This window comes from Mus musculus, chromosome X, assembly GCF_000001635.26.
Source record: "Mus musculus strain C57BL/6J chromosome X, GRCm38.p6 C57BL/6J".
NCBI lineage: Eukaryota > Metazoa > Chordata > Mammalia > Rodentia > Muridae > Mus > Mus musculus.
The window spans coordinates 102177688-102189705 of record NC_000086.7 but is presented as its reverse complement, the minus strand read 5'-3'; the positions used below and the strand labels follow the sequence as shown (position 1 = coordinate 102189705).

The following is a 12018-nucleotide window of genomic DNA, read 5'->3' as shown; positions in this document are numbered from 1 at the left end:
ATGGGGCTGGCTGATTGGACTGGTAACTCTGGAAGATTAGAGAAACTTTGTATAAGAAAAGTATCGAGTATTAAAATGTATCTTTTTATCACTCAGCCATCTAACAGAACTCTCCTTGCGGGCAGTTATCTGGTGCGATTGGTCTGGGTATCCCCAGCACTCATCACTCGGCACAAAGAAGAGAAAGGACTGAGGAAAAACAGTTTTTGGGAGATTCTCTCAGCCTCAGTTTCCCAGCCTGGGACCTCTGACCTCCCACCAGCAGATGGCAAGAGAGAGTCCCCGCCCGCTGGGAAAGTCTGAGGCTGGGCGGAGCAACCCAGGCTCCAGCGCGCGCGCAGCCTCCGACCCTAATTTCTTCGTTCGCCGGAAGAAGGCGAGTCTCTTTCCGTTCCTAGCGCAGCCATGGTAAGGCAGGGGTACAGCGAGCTCTTGGGTTGCATCGGCTTCCATCCTCCCTGACCGATGCTGCCCGGGTTATCAGGGCTCCCGCGGTCGACTACAGGGTGGAGGCGAAAGCAGCTCTGCTGCAGGCTGGCAGAGATGGGCTTGGCGGCAAGGGAGAATACTGGTCTGAGCTAGGATGGGAAGTCTGCCGCAGAGGGCAAGCAAGGCCTTGGGCTTAATCACACATCCCCTTGCCCAGGGAGAAATGCTTTTCCACTTGGGGAAGAACTTCGAGGGCCCGGGAGTGCAGATTGAAGCTTTGGGCATGTGGGCGCAGGGTCTGCTTGAAGGATTAGCTCTTACTTGTGCATTTGTCTATCTTTTGGCACGGACTTACTTTATATGTTGTGTAGCTGGTAAGTGTACGAAGCATTACAAAAAGCTTCCTTCCGCTTTCGAATGTGAAACTTCGACTCTTTAGTATACAAAGGAGCAGTACACGTGGTAGTGCCAGTGCCGGAGTTAGAGTTTATCTTTGTACCAGAAACCTTCGATCCAGATGGCTGTGTTCTAATACTATACTTTTCGATTGACAATTGAGATACGGTCCTGGGCCATTTTCTGTCCCTATCTGCCTGTGCGTCTAGGGTTGAATCACTGGGTAATTCGCAAGTGTGCTATGAAAGGCTAATTTTTGTGAGCAGGCATAATGGAGACATCTGGCATAACTGTAAAAAATGGGAATCGCTAAGGTGCGAATACTGGGTTTGGCCTATTGATGCTTATCTGTCTTTTCTACGTTTTACTGGGACCCGGCGCTTTCAATATTGCCCACATTTTGTTAATTGGGAAAGTTCGAAAGTCAGTTCATTGAAGGATTTACGCCGTAGGCTTTGCTGGAAAGACCTGAAACAATGTAACAACGTTACTTTGAAAACTTCTTCCAGGCTCGTGGTCCCAAGAAACACCTGAAGCGTGTAGCTGCTCCAAAACATTGGATGCTGGATAAGTTGACTGGCGTGTTTGTAAGTATTGTGGTGTGAAAGGTAGACATACCTTTAACAAGCATATTTGTGGAGTTGAATGTAGAGAATCTTTGGCTGTCTTAAAGACCTGTGTCCTACCTCAATTTTGATACATCTGTTTCATCTACTCCATGTATTCCATAGTACACTGATGGTGGATACATAGACTCAGGTCTCAAAGTAGCAGGCCTCATTCTTTGGAGGAGAAAATGTTGAGGAATCTTCTAGCGACCCCCCCCCCATGTAAAATAACCCAAGTTTTGGTGTAGTAATTTTCCTAAAACTTTCCAGGCTCCTCGTCCATCCACTGGTCCTCACAAGCTGAGGGAATGCCTGCCTCTCATCATTTTCCTAAGGAACAGACTTAAGTATGCCCTGACTGGAGATGAAGTAAAAAAGATTTGCATGCAGCGATTCATTAAGATTGATGGGAAAGTCAGGACCGATATAACCTACCCTGCTGGGTTTATGGGTGAGTAATCAGGATCGGTAGTGGCCACAGGCCCTTAACTCCCAATAGTGGCAGGTGACTGGGAAAGTGCCAGGCTTTCCTGGTCTTCGTCTTCACCCCTACCCTGGCACGGTAATATGGAGAGGTTTGGCTACTGGGCTTTTATTCCTTTTTAAATTTTGAATTTCTTGCTACTCTCCCATACAGACCTACTGGATCAGAATCTCTGTTGGGCTGTTACTTAAATATTGTGGGGATAGCTTCTGAAACCCAAATTCCCATTTAAAGTTTATGTGGAGTCTTGATAAAATGGGCTCACACACACACATCCCCCAGCTCAGTTAGGAGTGTAGTGAGGGTTGCTGTGGTAACCTTATTCTTTGATATCAGATGTCATCAGCATTGACAAGACCGGAGAGAACTTCCGTCTGATCTATGACACCAAGGGTCGCTTTGCTGTTCATCGTATTACACCGGAGGAGGCCAAGGTTGGTGTGGCAAGCGGGCTGGGTAGTTTCCTCTAAAATTAGTTTCTAAGTTAGATCATGGAAGTGAGAGATGAGTCAACAGATTTCATTAGAATTGTGTGCCTAGAGATGAGATCGATGGGGACCTGTTGCATGGTTTAACTTACTGGGTACTCAACCCCGTTTCTCACGTGGCAAAGCACATGCTTGATCTCGGACCTACACCCCAGCCCCTCAGCCTCTGTAAGGTCTGTTGCTAGATATCTTGGGGTGGAGCTTTCTTGTGGCAATTAGAGCACTGACTTTTGGTGTCTTGTAGAAACACGACATCCTTTCTTGGGATTAATTTTGAAGTATTCCTTGGAACATAAAGGAGTTGGCAATCTATTTGGCATGTTGCCATGTCTCCATTTGTGGGTCTACCTTTGCTTTTTGGGTGGGTTAGAGGTACAAGAAACCGGTAATCTTTGGGGCGTTGGTTTAATTTACTATCTTTGCTTAGTTCAGTTTTAGGTGGCTTTTCACGTAGGTTTAGGGCTTGAATTAATGGCTATAAATGAAGGTTAATTCAATTGATGGTGTGGCTTCTGGTTTTCTTACATGCTGCCTTGTTGTCAGTAGGCTGAAGGGCATGTCCAGTGACCACTAGAAATTTGATTTGATAGACAAGTTGCTAATACCGTTGCTGTTTGGAGCAGAGTGCACAAAATGTGATTTTTTTTTTTAAGCTGGGGATTGGCCCCAGAAACAACTATAACAAGGTATATATGAGTTAGATTAAATGTATTTAACCCTTTTATACTTCTAGTACAAGTTGTGCAAAGTGAGAAAGATCTTTGTAGGCACAAAAGGAATCCCGCACCTGGTGACCCATGATGCTCGTACTATTCGGTACCCTGATCCCCTCATCAAGGTGAACGACACCATTCAGATTGATTTGGAGACAGGCAAAATAACTGACTTCATCAAGTTTGACACTGGTAAGCAGCAGCTGTCCCCTCGGTGGCTTGTAAGTTTGAGCTTCTGGGGTTTTTTCCCAAATGTAAGTTTAGTTGAGCTTTGTGAATCACTTGATGCTTGGTGCGGGGTCTTTTGAGGAATTTTATCACTTTCACTGGTCTAAATGCTTGGTGGCTGAAAAGAGGTACGAAAGCCACCTATTAGTGTAAAACTGTTATCAGCTGATCAAGTTAAAGGTGTGATGGGAGGTTGAAGGCCTGACTGAACAAGTCAGGTGGGACTCTGTCTTAGAATAAAAAGGAAGGCTGGAAGTTTAACTCTTAATAGCCTGCCTGCTGTGCTCAGTCCTGAGAGCCACCCATTCTTGGGCTAATGGTGATGTAACCACCTTTAAGGTGCCGACATGGTCCCTGGAATATGACAATGGTAACCAAAGTGTGTCTTGGAACTGGAGGTTATCCAGGCAAGAGGTACTCAGTCAGGACTTGAGAATTCCTCGCGTAGACAGACACCTTCGTTTATATTAGCTGCAGTTAGGGGTTGGAGCAGATCTCGAGGCTGCAGATCTATAGAAGTTAGACTGGTGGGAGGGCTAAATTGACTTGACTTTGGTTTGGGGCACCAGTTGCACTGCTGCTGGTGATGGAGCCTGGGGCTTTGTGCAAATTTAGCAAGCGCTCCCTTAATGTAAGCTTGTTACATTGGTGATTGTTGTGGTGTGCTGTGCTTGAAGCAGATTGTTTCTTCCCTCCTAGGGAACCTGTGTATGGTGACTGGAGGTGCTAACTTGGGAAGAATTGGTGTAATCACCAACAGAGAGAGACATCCCGGCTCTTTTGATGTGGTTCATGTGAAAGATGCCAATGGCAACAGCTTTGCCACTCGGCTGTCCAACATTTTTGTTATTGGCAAGGTAAGTCTGGATCTCCTCTCCCAGCAGTCTCTGGAAGCATGGAAAGACGACAGTGCTGAGCATCTTTGGAGTTAATAGAACCAATGAGCCATAGCAGTTTGATTCATGAGCAGTGCTAGTAATGGAATAAATCTTACTAGCTTGTGGGTATTTTTCTTAGAAATAAATGATCATGTGGTGTTAAGTATGAAGGGTACTGTTGTCCATATATAGAATAGCCACAGCAACCACAGCTGGTGATATATATACACTGTGGTATGAGTCTCAGGACCACCTGCCCAGCAGCCACCATGACTTTGGATCTAAGAAATAAAGTGACAATTGTGTCCTGTGCCATCCTGCTAATGGGGTTTTCTTCATTCTTTTTCTAGGGTAACAAACCATGGATCTCTCTTCCCAGAGGAAAAGGAATCCGCCTCACCATTGCTGAAGAGAGAGACAAGAGGCTTGCGGCCAAACAGAGCAGTGGGTGAAATGGTCTCTAGGAGACATGCTGGAAAAGTGTTTGTACAAGCCTTTCTAGGCAACATACATGCTAGATTAAACAGCATGGTGAAACTACTTTTGGTTTGCTGTTGCTTTTTTTTTTTTTTCTCAAACATAATTTGTTGATGTTTTTTGGACATAAATACTCGGGTTCATTTAGATCATGTAGTGCCTAGCAAGTCCTAGGTGTTTCTAATGAATTTGACTTCTATCACTGGGCTTATGCTCTTTGTAAGTGGACTGAGTGCTTAGTCCTGGCTGGTGTAGAACCTGGGAGTGAGTCTTCTGCATTTAGAATGCTATTATAGGTTGAGCTACCATACCTAGCCTCTTTTGCCTTTTAGCAAAAGACAGCCTTATTATTCCCAACTGGTTGTCACATACCCACCACCCCCTCCCAAACAAACCCATGTAGAGTGAATATACAAAGTCTTGAACGTATACCAAAAAAAAAGTGTCTCCCCCAACCCACCCCTAATGCACTGGTATGAAGCTGGGTGGCCTGTCTCAAGAAGTGGTAGGTTTTGTTCATCACTTGGCCTGCTCTGAAATTTTATCAGTCTCTCCCAAGAGTTATTGCCTTGATTTGTTTGTCTCTGGGGGCCTCCTTCTGGCTTGATTTGTAAAATCTTAAGCATGTGTCAGCAGTGAGGCTGACAAATATCCCTGAGATAAGATGGATTGAAATAAACAAGCTTATCCAGTATGGTTTATGTCCCAGCAGCAGGATGGGCTTTGTACCCCTGTTGGCAGTAAGATTTGAGGAACAGCTGGTATGTGTGTCAAAGCAGACCTTTATAAGTTAGAAAATGAGTGGGAAAAAAAGGCTAGCTATGTGCTGGTGATAATAGTAATGGAGCTATCGACTCCTGAGTTAGAGAGACACAAAGGAGCCTTAACTGCTTCCCTTCATCACTCCCAGCAGCCCTCCAGCTGCAGGTGATCTTGGGAAGCTCCGTAGTGAAGCTTCCATAAGGTCATCCATCCTTTATGATGCCCTGGGACATGATGATATGATGAGGTAATGCAGATGATAAGTTACCTCTCACCTGGGTATGCTTTTTAACACAACACAGTATGGTCCTCCAAGCTGCACTCTGGTGGAGGAATCTTTACATTGCTCTGTCTGGTTATTGACCTATCTGGGGTTAAAAGATGTTGACACCTCCCCATGAAAATTTCACTCAATACTTGCTGTTTCTCTAAATTTAAAAGACAGGGCCTAAATATGTGACCTAGGCCTGCCTCAACTTTTCAATTGCTGGGATTATAGGTGTTTTCTGAACAGATATTCTCAAAAAACAAGAGTGAACTCTACAGCAGAGATTTCCCTTTATTCTGCCTGCCTCTCTTTGTTCCAATACTATAAAACCAGGGCTGTTACCCAGTCCCATTGTAAATGATATTTGGGGAAACCTGAATCTCTATTCCTGGGCTATTATAATCTCTCATATTTGGATCCAGAAGAAAATCTCTTAACCTCTTTGAGGTTAGAATTGTGGTTTTACATCAACAGCACTTTACACTGGTATGGAGGAAGTTCTATTAGGAACATTCTCAAACATACCAAAAGGTCAGTGTCAAGTACAAATCACCTAGAGAAACAAGCTCCATTTCTGCTTGTTAGGATTCTGCTGTCCTTGCTTTGTTTGGTAAGCTACCACACAGATGTTCTTGTTTTCAGAAGTTGACCCAGATAGCTGGGACTACAAGGGTGAACCACTACACCTGGCTGCCTTAAGTTTCTTAGGGAAAAAGATACTTTATACTTAGGGAAAGTGGCCTTAGTTAATGTGTGCCTATGGTTTAGAGAGGGAGCAGGACATTCATGACTTAAGCTACACGGCAGGGCAGGGATGGCTTTCTCTGGGCAGGGGAATGGTGCTAGTTAATGTGATCAAGCCAACATGAGTCAGGCTGTTACCAATCCCCAGGTGGAAAATTAGAATTATTAGAATAAGCTATAGTAGGTTTCCAAACAAAATGGTTTGTATGCACTGTCTAAAAAGAAATGAGAAGGGGGACTAATGTGGTGGCACCCACTGGAATTTAAAAACAAGTACAAATCAAAGTTGGATTTTAATAAGCCTAACTTAAACTGGGAGTGGTGACCCACACCTGTAATCCCAGCCCTTGGGAAGTAGAGACAGGTTTAGGAGTTCAAGGGCATCTTCAGCTACATAGTTTGCAGCCCTTCTGAGTTTTAAGCAACCCTGCCTCAAAAACTCCAATAGGTACCATTAACCTACCAAACTTCAGCAACAGAACACTATAGAGCACTGGCTACTCCCCCTGGAGATCATATGGCAGAATGAGAATTGGGGCTTGCTGCCACTACCCAGAATCACAAGACAGTATGCTACTAAATATGAGTCCAGTATGCATGAGGTCCTGGGTTCAATCCCCAGTACTACTCAAAAGAAAGATTAAAACACTATACTCGGCCGGGCGTGGTGGCACACACCTTTAATACCAGCACTTGGGAGGCAGAGGCAGGCGGATTTCTGAGTTCGAGGTCTACAGAGTGAGTTCCAGGACAGCCAGGGCTATACAGAGAAACCCTGTCTCGAAAAAACCAAAAAACAAACCAACAAATAAAACACAACAGGCTGGAGATATGGCTCCAAAGTTAATATTTGCCAGCAGAGCCAGAGACAGGATTCCCTATGAGTTCAAGGCCAGCCTGATCGCATAATGAATTCCAGGCCAGGGCTATATATATAGTAAGACCCTAGATTTATTTATTTTTTTTAAAGAGCATTTAGGGAAAACCTAGGTTCAGTTCCTAGCACCTACATGCCAACTCACAATCATCTACACACATAGTGCACATACATACATGTAGGTAATACACGCAAAAAATCTAAAATAAGGCCCAATATTCCATTGGGAACTCCTTATAACTAGGGGATTCTTACCCAATGCTGTTTGTCTTCAATGCTGAAGATTGACTTTAAGGCCGCCCAGGTGCTGGGCAAGCAACGGTAGACAAGTCTGTGACTAATGAACTGTACCCTTAGGTCCCAGGTAGCTCATGCTGCTCTCAAACGTGCTATACAGTTGAGGATGACCTTGAGTTTCTGCTCCTCTTGCTTCCGCCGCCCAGGGGCTGGGATTGCACCATACCCAGTACATACGATGCTTGGAACTGAATCAGGGGCTTTGTACATGCTAGGCAAGCATTCTACCAACTGACCTACACCTCGAACCCAAATACAAATTACTACTGAACCATGCCCCCAGTTTCCTGCTCTCCTTTTATTGTGAGACAAAGGCTCAATAAATTGTCCCAAATTGTTCAGACTGACCTTAGACACACCTTGTAGCAGTATCTTAAGGTTTTTTTTTTTTTTTTGCTTGTTATGGATGATAAAAGGCTGCAACAGAAGCAAATTAAGGAAGAGAAGGTTTAGTTTAGTCCAGTCCATCGTGGCAAGGAACTCAAGGAGCTGGAAGAGGTGGTCATATCACATCTGCCATGGGAAACAGAGGGATGGATGCAGTCCCTGCGTGCTGCTCAGCAACTGTTCTCCACTTAGGCAGCCCAGCATCCCATTTAGGGAATCCTATTGCCCAAAGTGAATGAATCTTCCCACTTTAATGAATATAATCAAGATAATCCTCCCTACCGGCAAGCATGCCCCGAGGCCTCTCTTTCAGATGTTTCTGCATTCTATTTCAAGTCTGCCCCATCAGCTTGTCAGGCAAACACACCGCTTTTAATCCAAACCTTTCATTTGTGTACTCACAGGATTACGACTGTTTTACAATATAAAATTCACTCACTTCCCCACCCCCACCCCAGCAATGGGCAAAGAGACACCTTGGTGGTGGTGTCAGGGGCAGAACAGATGTTCAACCTAGATTAATATCTGGCTTGGTGGCCAAAGCTGTTTTATGCCTAGGACTCATAAAAATCAAATCAAAGTAAATCCAGGCAGTGCAGCTCGTGCGGAGGAAGATACAGATACAGACCTGTGTCAAGGACTGCCATGTTACCCACAGACCTGCCCTCCAGTGCACAGCACAAGAGAGTCATCGGCACCTGCTTGCCACCACACCATGCAGCACAGGTGGAGGATTCACCCAGGAACATGCCAGCCATTCGACCAGCCTGCAGTGGAATCCACCACGATGTGCAAGTATGTGGTGGACAGATGGGAGACAAAGAGAATTGGAGCTGCTTGAGCGTTATGAAGAGAGATGGAACTGGAGACTCGAGGGCGGAGAGGAGCAACTTGCTGTGAGTATCCAGCCCTGCCAGTGAGGTCCCAGCCTGAGCTGCTGCTGAGGTCCATGCCCCTCCCCCCACCTTCAGCAGTCTGGAGAGCTGACCCTGGGTCTTGAGAGTGGGTGAGCTGGCCCTGTCCCTCACCAGCTGCAGCAAGACAGTGGAGCTGGCCCTGTTGGCGAAGGGAAGGCTGGGGTGAGTCCCAGGGTGTGAGCTCAAGAGGGCTGGTACAGTCCCTCACAGGCTGCAGCACTTGGGAGAGTGGGCCCCATACTTTGAATGGGCAGCACAGTGGACTGGTTCTGGAGGCATGGGTGGTGGGTGAGCTGGCCCAGAGGGCATGAGGGCAGGAAAGCTGACTCTGTCTCCTACGGATGGCACCATTGGGTGGTCTAGCCAGAGCAGTGCTGGAGAGCTTGCCCTGGTGGTACAGATAAGGGAAATCAGCAGGCTGACCAGCTCAGCTACCACCCAGGCCCAGATTCAGGGCTCTGAGTTGGCCTATCCCCAAAATCTCTATCATCTGCAAATGGTTGGGGCATGTGAAAGGGCTTGTCCTGCTGATCCAAAGCTGCAGGAGCTCCATGACACAGGGCAACAACAAGAGGAGTCCCAGTGAGGATCCAATCTTGATGGTGTCATAGAAGACAAAGACCTCAAACCAGACCAGTGACTCATTGCAATGGACATTTGTAAGAGAAGATGTGTGGACAGAGGATATGCTGTGGGATACACTGTGACACACTACAGCTTTCATGATGAGGTGTTTTTTATGCTTTGTTGTTGTTGTTGTTGTTGTTGATGGTGGTAGTGGTATGTGTGTGTGTGTGTTTAGTTTGGGGGAGCATTGCAAGGGTGAAGGATGGATATGAGGGCACAGGGAGATGAGCGAGACTGGGGTGCATGATGTGAAATTCACAAAGAATCAATAAAAAGTAAAAAAAAAAAATTAAAAATTAAAAAAAAATCATTCACCCCAACTTTAAAACTCCTATAACCATTAACAATTCCAAAAGTTTCAAAGCAGACTGTCAGGCTGGTGAGATGGCTTAGTGAAGACGCTTCCTGTGTCAGACTAGTGTCCTGAGTTCAATCCCTGGAGGCAGTGAGAGGGAACTGACTTCACAAAAACATCCTCTGACCTCTATATGTGCACCAATGTGCACACCCAAATAATGAAAACAAATTTTAAGCCCTGATTCTAAGAGTCCTCTTCCTGTCTGAAACTTCTGAGCCAGGCCTCCACTGGCTGTTTCCCTTAGCATTCTTATCTTCCAAGCTCATGCTAAAGTGTCCCAGTAAGCCCTGTTTACAGCGCTGGAGAGCTTTTCTAATCCAAAGGTCCAGATTGTCACATCCCAGCCATAAAACAGTTCTGATGGCCTAAAGACCACAGTTAGGTTTCTCTCAGCAGCAACCCTGTTGCTTAGTACCTGTTTTTGTCTTAACTTCTTTTCCCTTTGCTGTGATAAAATATTAGCAAAAACAACTTAAAGGAGAAAGGGTATCTTTTAGTTCACAATTAAGGATAAATTACATCATGGTGGGAAAGTCAAAGCAAGAGGAACTTGATGCAGTTGGCTATGTCAGATCCACAATCAGAAAGCAAAGAATGATGAATTCGTGGTTTGCTCCTTTGCCGAATGAATCTTCCCTCAACCAACCCAGTCAAGATAATCTTCCTCAGTCATGCCCACAGACTATTTCCCAGGTGATTTGGGGTGGGGATGTTTTTGTTTTTCATAACAGCCTTGGCTGTCCTGGAACTCATTCAGCGCCAAACTCACAAAAATCCACCTGCCTCGGGCTGGAGAGATGGCTCAGTGAATAAGAGTGCTGACTGCTCTTCCAAAGGTCTTGAGTTCAAATCCCAGCAACCACACGGTGGCTCACAGCCATCTGTAATGAGATCTGACACCCTCTTCTGGAGTGTCTGAACACAGCTACAGTGTACTTACATATAATAAATAGATCTTAAAAAAAAAAAAGATTAGGCCCTCGCTACGGAGCTGCACGGAACAGAGCCCGCGAGCTAACCAGAGCCAGAGGCCCGGAGCCAGCCGGCGGGCGTCCCGGAGGCGGCGGCGCAGGGAGGGGCCGGAGAGCGCACGTGGCCCCGGCGGCCGCCTTGGCGGACAGCGGCCCCGCGGGGGGCGCGGCGTTAGCTGCCCCGGGCCGGGCAGTGGCAGCACAGGGCCCCGAGTCTACTTCCAGAGTCCACCTGGGGCCGCAGGCGAAGGCCCGGGGGGGCGCAGATGACGATGGCCCGGTGAGACTGCAAGGAAAGGTCAAGTACGACCGCAAGGAGCTACGGAAGCGCCTCAACCTGGAGGAGTGGATTTTAGAACAGCTCACGCGACTCTAAGACTGCCAGGAGGAGATCCCGGAGCTCGAGATAGATGTGGATGAACTTTTAGACATGGAAAGTGATGATACCGGGGCTGCTAGAGTCAAGGGTGGGTTTGTATGTGTGCAGCTTATCATCATGGATCCTGGCCTCTCTAACAGCCCCCTCCTATCTAGGCCTTCATCTCTGGCCTGCTGGACAAGATCACGGGCATGCTGAAGCTGAGCACACCCCAGAAGAAGTGAGGGTCCTGACTCAGGTGGCCGTGGCTCCCACAGGACAATCGCTGCCCCCCAACCTCATAGCAACAGCAATACCGGGGGACCCTGTAGCCAGGCCTGGTGCCATGAGCAGGGATCCCCTTGCCCCTGCCTAGGGGTCATTTCCCTTGCCCTCAGTTTTCCACTTTTGGGGGGTTTTATTGTTATTAAACTGACGGGACTTTTTGTGTTTTTATATTGACTCTGCGGCACAGGCCCTTTAAAAATAAAGCTAGAGCCGGGCGTGGTGGTGCACGCCTTTAATCCCAGCACTCGGGAGGCAGAGGCAGGCGGATTTTTGAGTTCGAGGCCAACCTGGTCTACAAAGTGAGTTCCAGGTCAGCCAGGGCTACACAGAGAAACCCTGTCTCGAAAAAAACAAAACAAAACAAAACAAACAAAAAACAAAAAAACAAAAAAAGAATGAAAAAAAAAAGCTAGGATACAGCCTTTGGCCTTTGGAGCAGCTTAAAAAAAAAGATTAAAAAAAA

The 12018-nt window shown here is 46.5% G+C and overlaps 1 protein-coding gene and 1 pseudogene across 2 annotated transcripts; both read left to right on the top strand.

The window, feature by feature from the left end:
- Positions 1-314: 314 nt before the first annotated feature.
- Rps4x (ribosomal protein S4, X-linked) lies at positions 315-4765 on the top strand. 2 transcript variants are annotated; one of them, NM_009094.2, is made up of 7 exons: positions 315-408; positions 1335-1412; positions 1704-1884; positions 2254-2351; positions 3139-3310; positions 4046-4203; positions 4575-4765. In NM_009094.2, the coding sequence occupies exons 1-7, from the start codon at positions 406-408 to the stop codon at positions 4674-4676; spliced, it is 792 nt and encodes a 263-aa protein (NP_033120.1). In that variant the 5' UTR covers positions 315-405; the 3' UTR covers positions 4677-4765. The 2 variants fall into 2 exon arrangements, with proteins under 2 accessions (NP_033120.1, XP_011245855.1); XM_011247553.3 differs by having other exon boundaries at positions 402-803; positions 4575-4764.
- A 940-nt stretch (positions 4766-5705) lies between these two features.
- Positions 5706-11723, top strand: Gm9103 (annotated as a pseudogene).
- The last annotated feature ends 295 nt before the right edge of the window (positions 11724-12018 follow it).